We start from the raw sequence: 14,175 nt of genomic DNA on the forward strand, positions 1-14,175 counted from the left end.
ATATTTATATGCCAAAATAAGTTCAGGTATTTTGTCCTGCCCATTTGACAAACCATGCACTAAGCCATGCAAAAATGCAATAAAGCATTGTCCAGCTGGTTATTAAAATAAGTCATGTGTCACATGATCTTTGAGTCATGCCTTGTGTGGCCTGTTCTAGAATAGATAAATCAACACAGCATAAAGGCATGCGTACAGCACTTAAAGATTGGTATGATGACAGCTGGGCTGTACTTTATTCAATGATTGCTTAGATTTAGAGCTTAGATAACAGTGATCTACTACTGCACATACCCACAAACATCTTAAAGGGATCGTTCACCCAAAATAGAAATCATCTGTCATCATTTACTCATCCTCTTGTCATTTCAAGCCTGTAAGACTTCATTTCTTATGCAGAACACAAAAGAAGATGTTGAAGAATGGTGGTAATTCTGTCCAGTCCATCAGGCATTTCTTGCCCTTAAAAACATAATGACAACAAATAAGAACTTGCTTTTGTGATCTATGACTATTTCCATATTGGACACGGTAGCCTACAATACTACTGTGTATGTTTTAGGTAGGACATGTCATGTGTCATATCAATACCACATTTAATGGACGTTGTGGCGTGAATTGAACAAAAACAATACGTAATACCTTATAATTGTTCTGTTAAATGTTTAAACCATGTTTAAAGGCATGCTCCGAACATCCCGTGCGCTGAAAACTGCGCAGGTGATTTCTGTTTATCAGATGTTTTTTATTGAACGTGCGCTATAACCCTACAGTCACAAGAGGGGGTTGGCACAGTACTGACAATTTAGAAGAGTTTGATTCCAATATGAGATAACTTAATTTAATTTAAATTAAAATGTTTTTATTATGTTATCATGTTTTCTTTGTGTCTTATTGTGTTAGTTAGCTGTATTTTTTGAATTATTATGGCTTAAATCAAAACAAACCAACTGCAGTTTGATTGATATGAATTGGAATGCACAATAAAAAAGCATGATTTTTGAAAAGTCATCTCATTTTGGAAACTCTTCAAATATTCTCACTGCTAAATAGAACAATACAAATTCTAATGGTTCCCATTATAAACATCATAATGAATACATGTTATACATCAAAAGAACACAACACATTACCCAGTATTACAGTTTCCATTAAAACAAATTCAAATGCATTTGCAAAATTTTAAGATTTTTTTCAGCAGGACTAACACACAATAAACGCGAAATTACACTGAATGTAAATCTATTATTGTTGTTGTTGTTATTATTATAGTTAGCGGAGCGCAGGGAGTCCACACCTACTCGTGTGGGACCTGGGTCGGCCGTGACAGAGCCACTCCACCCACTTCCGAGCTTGACTGCACAGAACGAGAACACCTCCCTGAGGGCACCACACACTGTCACCAAAGAATCTCCACCGATTCACACCCGGCTGCCTCATCCAGGCATGGCAGACGGCTTTACCCCATCATGGCAGTGCGACATTACACCCTCGACCTCAAGCTCCGTGCGCCAGGTAAATTTCACATGAATGAATGAAGGGGGCTCGTGGTGCATTGCAGAAATCCGGGCCTTCGCTTTTGCTCTGTAAGCGATTTATTGTTTCTCCAACTACCCCGACCTTGCCTTGCTTAAGCTCCGAGATGCATAAGTCATTGCAATCGACAGCAGAGCGTCTTTTGTTTTGCGTATCCTCCCGGCGTTTGCTGTGATAAATGACCTTCTATATAGGGTAGCATAGCGGTGCTAGCAGAGGCTAATGTTGGTTGCCCTCTGGAACTGGCGGCTCTGCTGTTTCTCGTGCATATGATACGTGCATACCGAGTCCTGTCGACTGCAGTTCACTGCACTAAACTGACAGCAGGCGAATTGGCTGCGTTTTGTTAGCTAATATTGGATGTGTAACTTGTTCGGTGTGTAACCCGCTATGCGCTTCATAGTAACCTAGATGGGTACTAAGTGTGTGCATATATCACCTATAAAGTGTATATTGCTCTGTGCTTCCATGCATGCATTGGACACGAAATAGAGGAAAGTCCTCGAACCAGTGTCTATTTCACTAGTTATGAATATAAGAATGAATCTTATAACATACGCGCGCAACATCTTTAGATGTTAAGTTTGCAATGTGACAGGTGCAAAGTGTCGTGTTTTAACATTTTTCTCTTGTATTGAAGTGTTCCTGTTAACCTAATACTTTCACTGGGTAAATATCATTTTCACCTAGTAAGGAGGGAAGAGACGACTGATTATAATTATGTGTTCGTATATGTGTGAACCTTTTCAAACGATTGTTTTTCATGAAACTTAACAAACGGCTAGTTCCAGTCCTCGATTCTGATTGGTCAATAGTTGTGCTTTATTCACGATAAGTCACAACTACGACCACTTCACCTAACGATTCTGTGTAACACTACGCACCCTTAGCAACCACCCTAAGCAACAGAAGCAAAACATTCTGTTGCTGTTTACAGTCGATCAGGGACTATTTTTCCCAGTGGAAGGAAGGCTTTAAGTTATTTTACTTAATGAAAGTTAAATATTTTTGGGCTTTAATGTTTGTATTGTGTGGTAACTGTTTTATAAAAGCAAAAAGGTACTTGATAAAGCAGCCTTTCGTATCTTATTGCATATAGAAAGAATACACTTTTTATTTTAAAATGTTTATTGTTCTTGTGCAGTCTTGTATAGTGTCATCCTATTGTCTTTTAAGAAAATTAAGAATGGTTTAACTACAGTAGCCACAGTTTATCATGGTATTTTTTGTAAAACTGATAAACAAATGGGAATCAATCGGCCAATAAAAATGCACTGTACACAATGTCAATGCAATGTCAGTACACTTTCACTCAAACAAAATCATGATTTATTTTCCTAAGGGGGTTTTGCGTTTCTGTTTGTTTGCCTTTTTTATTATGCATTTTATCATAGTTTTATCACATGCACACTTCAAAACTGGAATATCTTATATTTTACAAAAAGTTGAAAAAAATTGTATAGGATGCTAGAATAGAAACATAAAGATAGAATAATAGTAACACGACAGATGTATGTAACAAGATCAGATGCTGGGAGTTCCTTGACGGTTGCCCCAGGGAAATCTTCTTTGCAGGTATGTGCTGTACAACATCAGGAAAATCTCAACTGCTAGTCCAACTCTGGTCATATCAAGACTGGACTACTGCAATTATCTACTGGCCGGCCTTCCAACCAATGCAAGCCCTTGCAAATGATCCAGAATGCAGCTGCACGTCTAGTTTTCAATCAGCCAAAGAACGTAACACTCCTCCTGATTTCACTTCACTGGCTTTAAAAGTTTAAAGTTTAAAACGCTGACACTGGCCGTCAGAACGATAACGGCAAATTCGCCCATTTACCTTAACTCAGTGCTCCAGGTCTACATCCCCTCCCGTCATCTTTGGTCTGAAAATGAGCGACGCCTGTTTGTTCCATCACAGCGAGGCACCAAATCGCTTGCAAAAACCTTAACTCATTCGGTTTCCCTGTGGTGGAATGAACTGCCAGCCTCCACCCGAACTGCAGAATCCTTCACAACTTTCAAAAACCAGCACAAAACATACATGTTCCGCATCTATTTGACTGTCTATGTCTTGTGTACATAAAAAAATAAATCTTGATGTTCATTCTCTCCTTTGCTTACTCCAGCTTTAATCCTCCTAGTAGCATGGCCTTGTAAACTAACCGTACTGTTTAGAGTGTTGACAAAATGTTTAAATGCTCTCCTACTTGTAAGTCGCCTTGGATAAAAGCGTCTGCCAAATGAATAAATGTAAATGTAAATAAATGTACGGGCTTTTGAAGTGGAGTACAGATTAATCCATCTGCTTTCTCTCTCTCTTTCTGTGTGTGTTTTTAGCTGACGTCTCTGCGACTGTGCGTGGTCTTCAGTCTATATTTCAAGAGCAGGAAATGACAGAGACTGTTCATGACTCTGAGGGACATGGATATCTGGCCACCTTTGTCGGGAAAAACGGCAGGTAAGCGTTATTCTTCTGGTGACTTGACGTTGCAGAATTGAGACATTTTCCTTGTGGTTGAAAGTCAGTTAACTGAAGAATCTTTCAAAACATGCCACAGTATGTAGAAAAAAACGGGTTACGGAGAGCTGAAGAAACCTATCGTGGAAATGGTGAAATTATGCGTTATTGCATGGGAAAGAAAACGTTATGTTGGGTCATTGTGTGAAGTTTTTAGCTTTGCCCTCTAACAGCTAAGCACAACATTAAAGCTGACTGACAAGAGTCAGACAATGATGATGATTTCATGGCATCTGTGCCTGACTCCACAAACCCCCCATTCAAAACACCAGGTGTGCTCCTGTGTCCAGATACTCTCAGATGACCATTGATTGGCCGGTTAAGTGCATCCTCTGCGCAACAATAGACAGCATTTAGATGAGCGTTGGGTCCGTTTAGTGGCTTTGTGTATCTATACTAAAGGCTTTGGCACTCACTTCCTGTTTTGTGTGTGGCTTGCTGTAAACACAGCTGGACGGTCTTTGTTTGGACTTAAGCTGGGATGAGGCTGGCCTGGACATCACAGTTACTGTACTTTTGGTAAAAAATCCACCATCTCTGTGCCCAAGCCTGCCTAGTTATTACAGCCTAGAAGAACCTGCTCCCGAGAGTAAATATATGGGTAAACATTATAAGAAGGTGCCAATAGCTGATTTTAGGACATCGTCCCTCTTAAAACCAGAACAAAGAATTTTTTGGATGAATAAGATCATGATTTGCATTGTGAAAGCTTTGATTTGACTGCTGTTTAAGGGTGCTTCTGCACGTTTCTTTCCATCAGGTTTGCCATCCTACGAATGCACTCACACGGTTTGGTGACTTTTGACCTGCAGTGTCTTGAAGGAGATGAAGAAGCGCAAGTGGACAATGTGAGTTAACATAATGTAGGTGCGGTTAGGATTAGAGATGCTTATAATACATAATGAGTGCATATCCAAAATAAATCTTAGCTTGAAAATATTCGTTTTTCTTAATACAGAGATTATAGATATGTTTACAGCCATTTTTAACTTGCATATTTGATTTCTTTTTTATTATTGTCCTATACATCACGGTTAAGTGTTTACGTGAATTTCTAAATTTAATCACATTTTTGGACACCCTGAATTCATATGGTTTGTGGTGAGTGCTTACCATGGTGCCCATTCTGGTTTCATGCTAACCACACACAAACAGGCAAACAGTGAATCGCACATTTCAGAATTTGCTTACTTCCTGTTTGTTTCTTGTCAAAAGGAGCTCCTACAAAAAAGGTTATATGTTTTATTTCCTCTCTTTGTAGCTACTGAATGCACTGGAAAAGAAATTAAAGACTCTCCTGGATGGAAATATCCAAAGGATCAAGAGGTGAAACTTGTGTAGTGTAATGCTCCAATGACGATTGGCATGAGTTTTTTCATCATTTGCCATATTGAAAGGAGTAGTTTACTCAAACAATGTCAATTCAAGAGAGATACAGAACAATTCAACTGTTCCTTCACGTTTTAACTGTATAAACGTGTGTGGTCAGGCTTCCAGCGCTGGTTCGAGGCAGTGATGTGGACAGATACTGGCCCACAGCTGATGGCAGACTAATGGAGTACGACATTGATGAGGTTGTGTACGAGAAGGATTCGGCCTACCAGAACATCAAAATCTTGCACTCGCGGCAGTTTGGCAATATGCTCATCCTTAATGGGGATGTCAGTAAGTTCACCGGGTCACATTTTATTCATCTGCATTTGTGTATAAGCGTCTATGGCAGCAACAGGCTTTTAGGGATGCAAATTACTCAACTTTTCAACTAATGTGCATCAATTTCTTCTTTTAATCATTATTTTGATCAAAACCACATTGTATTGTTTAAATACTTCAAAAGCATTAAAACCTTTTATTTTTTTAATGCGAAAAGGCTTTTCTATATTATATTAGAATAGAAAATCAATATAAATCACGCCCAGTAACACACTGCTTTGAATATCTCACCTTCTCATGAGTTTGCATGCGAGTGTGTGCTCATGTATTGTGATTGTAACTCAGATCTGGCTGAAAGTGACCAGCCCTACACTGAGGCCATTATGGGCAGTGGAAAGGAGAACTATGCTGGAAAAGAGGTACTTATTCTGGGAGGAGGAGACGGTGGTATTCTGCACGAGGCGGTGAAGCTCAAACCAAAGATGATCACCTTGGTTGAGATATCCTTTATGAGAATAACTAACTGCAACTAGCTGACCATCAAAGTGTTCTAGATGAAGCCTAACACAGTTTTAACAGCACAAAGATCATCAGGGTTTGATTCCCAGATACTGATAAAATGACTTTGGATAGAAAGCGTCGGCCAAATAATATTTGCTGTTCTGCCCCAAAATGACAAAATATTTTGTACAGTAAGCTAGCAAACTAAGCTCAAAGATATGTGTTTTCGGTAACACTTTACATTAAGGTACCCTTTATAAAGCATTTATAAATGTGTTCATTAATGATTAATAAGTCATTTACAATTGCATTATGAAGCAGTTATAACTGCATGAATAAAAAGAGGGATTCTAACAAAATACCTGCCAAATAGTGAGCCATTTTTAACTCATATGTTATAAATTTACATTTACATTTAGTCATTTAGCAGACGCTTTTATCCAAAGCGACTTGCAGATGAGGGAAACAATGGAAGCAATTGGAACAACATAAGGACAACAAAAAGCATAAGTGCAATAAACGAAAATTGGTCTCATATAGCCTATCACAGTATACAGAGCTAAGGTTTTTTTTTGAAAGAGTAGAAAAGAGATAGAAGTCAGAACTTATAAATGCTTATTAAATGTTTTTATTAATTATTTATTTGACTTGAAACCATTAGGAAACACCGTTTAGGAACGCGATGGACTGCTGCAGGCAGGGCCTTTATTAATCAGCAGATGATTATACGTTTATAAAACATATTAGGAGGTGAACTTCTGCTAATTTGAGATCTGTCATAAAAACCAACATTAAAGCATGTTAACATCGCAAACAGGATTTATTGTTTTTAATTGAGTGACCGCCCTAAAAATAGAAATAATCTACCGCATGTAGATACACTAGGGGTGTAACGGTTCTCGGTAAAAAAAATTGAACCGTACGGTTCTCCACCAACGGTTCGGCATGCCTCATCTCAAATCTGACGACGCATTTATAATATGGTTCGTTAGAAATTATAATGCGTAAAACAGACTGACAAAGTTCAGCTAATGTATGTTTGTCGATGGATACACATTTAATACCTACAACAAATCAAATAACGTAGACAAATTTCAATAGGATTGACGTATGCTGTAATATGATCAGTCATTTATGCTGTCATCACCCGAGTGTTGTGAGCGCGCGAGTGCAGGTGAGACCTACACTCATTCAAGCCTTGTCAATTTAAACATTTAAGTGCAAGACGATACACAAGAAAACTCGCTTGCGCGCTGTGAGAAGATCCGAAGCGTGCATAAGGAAAGTCTCAGACATGGGTCAAATATTGAGTTGTCTTTGAAGCGCTTAAACGGACAAATTCACACACGAAGTAGGTCAACATGCCCCTCTTGTCGAGTATCTTAACAAACATAGTAGATTATGTCTTAAGTGAACGGACGAAAAACAACGCATGTGTACAGTATCAGTGTACTGGATCGGTTTCATTCCTCTTAAAGCGACAGCAGCATATTCCTGCTGTCTGTTAAAAGTCAAGGAAATCACTCACTGCTTGTGACTCAATAGCTTCTGTAACTTCAATTATGATTCATCTTTATTTAATTTGTACATATGCAATGTTATGTTTTATTTGATTACTTTAATCCATTTCTACCTTAAAGTATATATACAGTATCTTATTTTATTTTCTTGCTCTGTTGTTTTATTGGTGCTGTTACTTGTAGCTTGATTATTTGTTCTTATGTTTATTTGTCAGTAGTCCCTTTTCCCTGAACATAGCACGAACCGAAACCGTGACCCTAAAACCGTGACCCGAACCGTGAGTAGTTTGAACCGTTACACCCCTACTTAACACTGACCTGAAATGACTGAGCCGCATCGAGGAGAACGCGGAAGACTACGTGCAAGTAGTCCATTCAACTGTAAACCTCAAACATGCTTTTAGATAGTTCTATTCCTTAATTAAGTGTTTACATTGATGAACTGGTGATTAATGGATGTCGGAAACACATGAGGAAGACATGTGGGAATGTATTAGATAACTTGAAGGGAGATTGTTATGAGGTAAGGATTTAATTTAAACATTTATTATGTAAACACTCTTAACAGTCTTGATTATAGAAACATAAGTAATGCACACCATTTCAAAGAGGCCCCTTTCCTGATTTTGAAACAAGACACGTGTAACAAGTTAAAGGAAATTGCCACAAACCCCTGGCAGGTTTCATAACTAACAATGAATGTGTTTTGTATTTGTGACCTTTGTTTCTTTCAGATTTTGGTACAGGACTGTGTTCCCGTACTCAAAAAGTTTGTTGAACAAGGGAGGATGTTTGATTATGTCATCAATGACTTGACAGCTGTTCCCATCTCCACAGCACCCGAGGAGGGTAAGTGTCTGCTGCTCGCATCCTTCTAAATGTGTCCATTTGATCCAGTATATTAACATACACTTGTCATTCACACAGCAGTAATAAACTGTTGTCAGTCCTGTTAGGCTTCTAAACACTTGATATGCTTTAGCTACAGTATATAATTAAGATTTAGAGGATTAACTTAATTTGGATATTAAATAACAGTTTGTCAATGGTATTATTTCTGCGAGACTTGAGAATACAGTGTGGCTTGGCTTGGAACAACACAACGGAGAGTCACTTGCATCTAAATGAATCTGAATAGTTTATCTCAAAAACAAACCATCTAAGTGACTCCTTAAAAAATATTAATTGTTAAAATTTGTGTTGTTCTATAGATTCAACCTGGGAATTCCTGAGGCTCATTCTTGATCTTTCTATTAGAGTTCTAAGACCCAGTGGGAAGTACTTCACACAGGTAAAGCTTTACTGTACATTTATCTGAAATCTAAATATAATCACTTTTTTAAGAGAAAAAACGTGTTTTATTTTCCGCCTGCAGGGTAACTGTGCAAATCTGACTGATGCGCTCAGTGAATATGAAAAGCTGTTGGGAAGACTTTCGTGCAAAGTGGACTTTTCCAAAGAGGTGGTCTGTGTGCCCTCTTATATGGAGCTGTATCCTTTCAAAAATACTTGAATTTTTTTGTGCCAACCAAACACTGAAGGATTAAAGTTTGGCATAGGATCCTTAAAATCAGTATAATTTTGCCCTGGTATAATTGTTGCAGTGATTTATTTTAGCATGTTGTAACCATTTTAATTCTTAGAACTGCTATTTTAAATGTTGCAGTGTACATTATTAGTGTCATGAGCACCTTGTTTTCAGTTTTAATGTAGTTTTATTTTGGATTATTTTTTATTTCAATATTTATAGTGTTACTTTTAGTGTTAGTGTTACTTTCAGTTTAATTGTTAGCAATTCTGTTATTTTCTTTTATCATGTTATTGTTGTTTATTTATTTTTTAATTTAGATGTTTTATAATATTATTTTTTAGTCTTTTTAAATAATATTAAGGACAATATTTAGAGACTCGAATGCAAAAAAAAAACATTTTTATTGTAATTCACCCATGCCAATAGGTGTCAGTATAAGCCCAAGAAAACTACAGTTGTATAGGTGATTACTTGGGTACACTTGGTTACATATGTCTTAAAGCAATTTTTTAGTCAGTTTTTAAAATAGGCATGAATTGAATGTTTTACCTGTCTATCAAAATTGGAAGGTTACTGTCCAGGAAACATATACAGTATACACATAAACATATAAATATTTTCCCCTTACATAAGTAAATTGTTCCTTAACATGTTGACACAGGTGGGTTTTTTACACGATCTGGAAGAAGTAATGTCTCTTCCTCTGTCACTCTCCTCCAAGTCCTGCTGAAATGTGAAGAACTCACCCTCTGATGCACTTAGGGGAGACTTGCACAAATCTCTCCTAGCACTGTTTCCATTTTTTGCTCCGTTCACGTCCAGAAATGAGCAGCCGTTTTGTTTTTTGACATGGCTATTTGCATTTTGTGTTTGAAGTTAGAGATCATAAGGTTATTTGTTGTGTTTGGTTTGTTGTTGGTTTGATGTTGTTTGTGTGGTGCCCTCTAGGGCGCGGTGTGTGTGTAGACACTGCTGATGATACTGAAGCCTGGAGGGTGGTCAAGCATCTGATTCTGAACACATTTCTGACTCCTGCCTTTGAGGATGGGCTGTTTATTTTGTGCGTCGCAGCAGAGACAAATTTTTTTTGTTTGTTTCTGATTTCGCAATGCTCTTTGTGTTTGGCTCCACTGATTTTTTTGCCTGTGTGTTTGAGTTTGTTTGCATCCTTTTGTAATTGTGGCTTGTGTGTGATTTCATCCATGGTGCTTCACAGAGAGTTTAATGACAGTGTTGCATTCTGGGATTGCATCGGATGGTTAATTGAAGCAGAAGCTCCTAAATCTGTCTTAAAAGGGAAAAAGCGTTCCTGCTGTTGCAATTTTCATTCTTGATTTTTCTTCTGAGCTGTGAATGTTACATTTTTATAATAACTAGGTTGAAAGTAGGTTTCCCTGCTTGATGTTGTTTTTGCCTTGATTTTTTTCTAGTACAGAAAAAAGTTCTAGTTTTTACTGAATGTAGGCCACTTAGATTAATGCTTTTATCCATAAGGTGCTTCGTTTACATTATTTATTTTATTTCGCCACACACCAGTGATCCTGCCCTGAAAAATAATTTCTGTTCATGAGAGTGATAATCATCTATTAAAGCAGTTGAGGAGGAAAATATCAACTTTTGTTTTTGTCTTTGCATTCTGAGGCAGCATTGCTTCTAATGTATGAAAATACACATGCACATGTACTCACAAAATACTGACAGAAAACAAGTGCTTATAGGGTTTGCAATAACTGGATACAATTCAGCAGTAACTTACATATAAAACACATTAATAAAAGCATGTTGTCAAGTTGATGACTTAAATTATAAGTTTGAGTGTGGTGACACTGGTCATCTTTTTAATTAAAGGAGTAGCTTACCTTCAAAATGAAAATTCTGTCATCATTTATATGCTCTCTTGTCATTTCAAACCTGTATGACTTTCTTCTGCAGAACACAAAAGAAGATATTTTGAAAAATGTGAAAAACAGAACAGCAACCCCCCCCCCCCCCCCATATTGTAACTAATGAAAGTGAATGGGGGGCTGTTATCTTTTGTGCTCTGCTGAAGAAAGGAAGTCATACAGGTTTGAAAAGACAAGAGGGTGATGACAGAATTTTCATTTTGAAGGTGAACTACTCCTTTAACTGAACAAAATAGACATGGTCAAAAGTAGGCCGGGCATTACACAAATATATTAAAGGATTCACGTATAGAAAAGCTTATTATTTGAATACCCAATAGTCGTCATTTAAATTGTAATCTTTTTCAAGAATCAAAATAAAACTTGTTTTTTTTGCGTTAATGAATATGAATTTTTGCATAGATTAATAGCATTAATTAAGTTAAAATAATATTACTTTCTTTTATTTGATGGAACATTTTCTAAACAAAAATATGGGCTCAAGATTATCAAAATGTAGTTAGAGTGAACGAAGTGCATTACGTCATATGTTTCAGACCGGTTTACGTGCTCACTGAACCAAACCCAGTGTTTTCTGTTACTTGTAGTTGTTTTCGTGAACATTGGCGTTAGCGTCAACAATAAAAGGCAGTTATATGACTACATTTCCCATAATGCACACCGTGCAAAATACTGGTGGGCGGAGACTACCCGTGTGAACGTAGATATTTGTACCTGTCTGCTGAACTCGTCTGATTTATCGTTAATGTGCAAAGTGTACAACTGTACTGTTTATCGAAAAGGACTCATATGGTGCAAAGAGGAGGTGTCGCTTTACCTGCCGAAAGGGTTTCGCTTTCCTCACGCCATGGAGAAACAGTTGCATTTGAATCTGCTAGCTTCTAAACCCCCGACGCCAGGTTTGCAGTCGGGATCTAAATTAAGAATGGGGTGAGTTTACACTTTAATCATATGCCTGTCGAAATATCAGATTCACATCAGTGCACACAAAGTATTTAAAAAAACGTCGTTGATCGCTGATGGTTGTCGCGATCTCGAGTTTTAAATTAAAGATTCGTATCTCGAATGTTTCCTTACATGTTTTTAACTCCTAAAACACTCCTCTGCTGTCTTAAAAACATTCACAGATAAAACCAGCTGGTTACTTAACACCTAATATAACTGTTTTGTACTCCAACGGGATCTCCTCCCGTGACTTGTGTGTCATCCAACCACAGCGATCACGACTCACTCGAGCAGGCGTGTTTTGCCATTGATGCTCATACCTAACCTGAGCTCGAGATCTCTCTGGTCAGTTTAACTGTGACTCCCTGAGATGTTTTGACACTTTGAACCCCTTATGAGTACACGATAGAAATTCTGAAGGTTTTTATTACACATAGATTATGGAACCCTTATTAAATCCATAACAAAATGCTTTTATGTAGTGTATGTGAAGTATCATTCTTGTTGGTTTTAACTGTGTTCCATCCGACAGATAACATATGCCACTACCTCAACACATTACCTATTGACACCCTCAGAGAACACTAGTTTCAGTACAATTCCTATTAAATCCAATCATATTTCTGTTATAGCGTCTGTAGTTTTTCATATGGGACGCCAGACTTAAACCCAAAATGGTGTTTAAAAATATATAACCATGAAAGCTCTTAATTTCCTAAATCGCTGTATTTTGTTATCTCTTCTTTATGCAGACCTGGAAGAAAACGAGATTTTACCCCCCTTCCCTGGAGTCAGTACTTTGAAACCATTGAAGACGTGGAGGTGGATAATGACAACAGCAAAGACATATCCTTTGCTTCAATTCCCAGCAGACCTTTGACTAATAATTGCACAATATGCATGTTATGTTATGTTATGTAATATGTCTCAAATGTCATTATTTTATGCAAATCCTTCCTTAACTCCTCTGCACACATTCAGAATTTATAGCAGTGGATCTCATGGTCCTGTTTTGCTCTTGCTCCATGGAGGAGGTCATTCAGCTCTTTCCTGGGCGGTCTTTACTGTGAGTTTCCTGCCTATTAAATAGTGCTGCACGATTAATCACATCGCAATCGCAATCGCGATGTCAGCCTATGCGATTACATGACGGCAAAAATTGCGATTATATTAAAGAAACAAGTGCATTCGTGGACGTGACAATACATCCATTCGAAGTGATGTATGCCCAGAGAAAAAAAAACGAGTTGTCTTGTGTGGCGGTGGCGCGTGTGCTTGGTCACGTGACTTGCGGGGCGCAGTGTGGAGACGGGAGAAAATGGATACGGAGCAGGCCGACTCTGAACTAGTGCCCAGAAAAAATGCTACCTCTGTTATTTGGCAATATTTTGGCTTCAGGATATCAGACACTGAGCAGAGAGAGGTACTGTGCAGAATTTGCAAAACTAAAGTTGCTACATCTCGTGGCAACACAACAAATTTATATCAGCACCGGAAACAACACAGAGAAAAGTATGATGAATGCATGACGGTAAAAGCCAAGAGTAGTAAAGAGACCGAACAAAACCAAGCACAACCTGCGAGCAGAACAAAACAACACATAATTACAGATGTGAGTAGTATATATGCGGGTCATAGTGTCAAAATGATTGACAGGTATGATTGATGGGGTCATTGACCTTTGCGGAGGGGGAGGGGTGTTGAATTACTTCCGGACCACCCACGTTGCGAGGGACTGCCCACTTTGCGTTGACCTTTGACCGTATCCTTCCCTTAGTGTGGTACCGCCCACGTCGCGTTGAACTTTTGACCGTGCCCTCACGTCCCATTTTTCCGGGGGCATGTATTAGGGCATGTTTTAGGATGTATTGCTACATATCTTTAGCATGAATGAAAATATGTAATTTAAAGGAGATGATGAGATCATTATTAATACGCAATCATTGGTTATTTAAACACCGTTTAAAAATAATAATGAATAAGACAACAACTACACAAACACTGTTTGAATAAACAAACAGGTTTAAATGAATAATCATGTGATTAAATAAATAAATAAAGCAT

General features: G+C 37.9%; 2 protein-coding genes across 2 annotated transcripts in view; both read left to right on the top strand.

Annotated features, from left to right (window-relative positions):
- Positions 1 to 1,178: 1,178 nt before the first annotated feature.
- sms (spermine synthase) lies at positions 1,179 to 10,876 on the top strand. Its single transcript, XM_057359721.1, has 11 exons — positions 1,179 to 1,515; positions 3,877 to 3,997; positions 4,818 to 4,905; positions 5,319 to 5,383; positions 5,547 to 5,722; positions 6,056 to 6,210; positions 8,165 to 8,254; positions 8,466 to 8,580; positions 8,943 to 9,022; positions 9,107 to 9,222; positions 9,924 to 10,876. Exons 1-11 carry the CDS (start codon positions 1,470 to 1,472, stop codon positions 9,952 to 9,954), a joined length of 1,083 nt encoding a protein of 360 aa, XP_057215704.1. The 5' UTR covers positions 1,179 to 1,469; the 3' UTR covers positions 9,955 to 10,876.
- A 942-nt stretch (positions 10,877 to 11,818) lies between these two features.
- ppme1 (protein phosphatase methylesterase 1) overlaps positions 11,819 to 14,175 on the top strand; it is a 7,283-nt gene continuing 4,926 nt past the window's right edge. Inside the window, exons 1-3 of the mRNA XM_057359718.1 lie at positions 11,819 to 12,096; positions 12,864 to 12,955; positions 13,083 to 13,177. Coding sequence (XP_057215701.1) covers positions 11,912 to 12,096; positions 12,864 to 12,955; positions 13,083 to 13,177 — 372 coding nt within the window. The 5' untranslated portion in view covers positions 11,819 to 11,911. The remainder of the gene's footprint in view (positions 12,097 to 12,863; positions 12,956 to 13,082; positions 13,178 to 14,175) is intronic.

This window comes from Triplophysa rosa, linkage group LG19 (genome assembly GCF_024868665.1).
Source record: "Triplophysa rosa linkage group LG19, Trosa_1v2, whole genome shotgun sequence".
NCBI classification, from domain to species: domain Eukaryota; kingdom Metazoa; phylum Chordata; class Actinopteri; order Cypriniformes; family Nemacheilidae; genus Triplophysa; species Triplophysa rosa.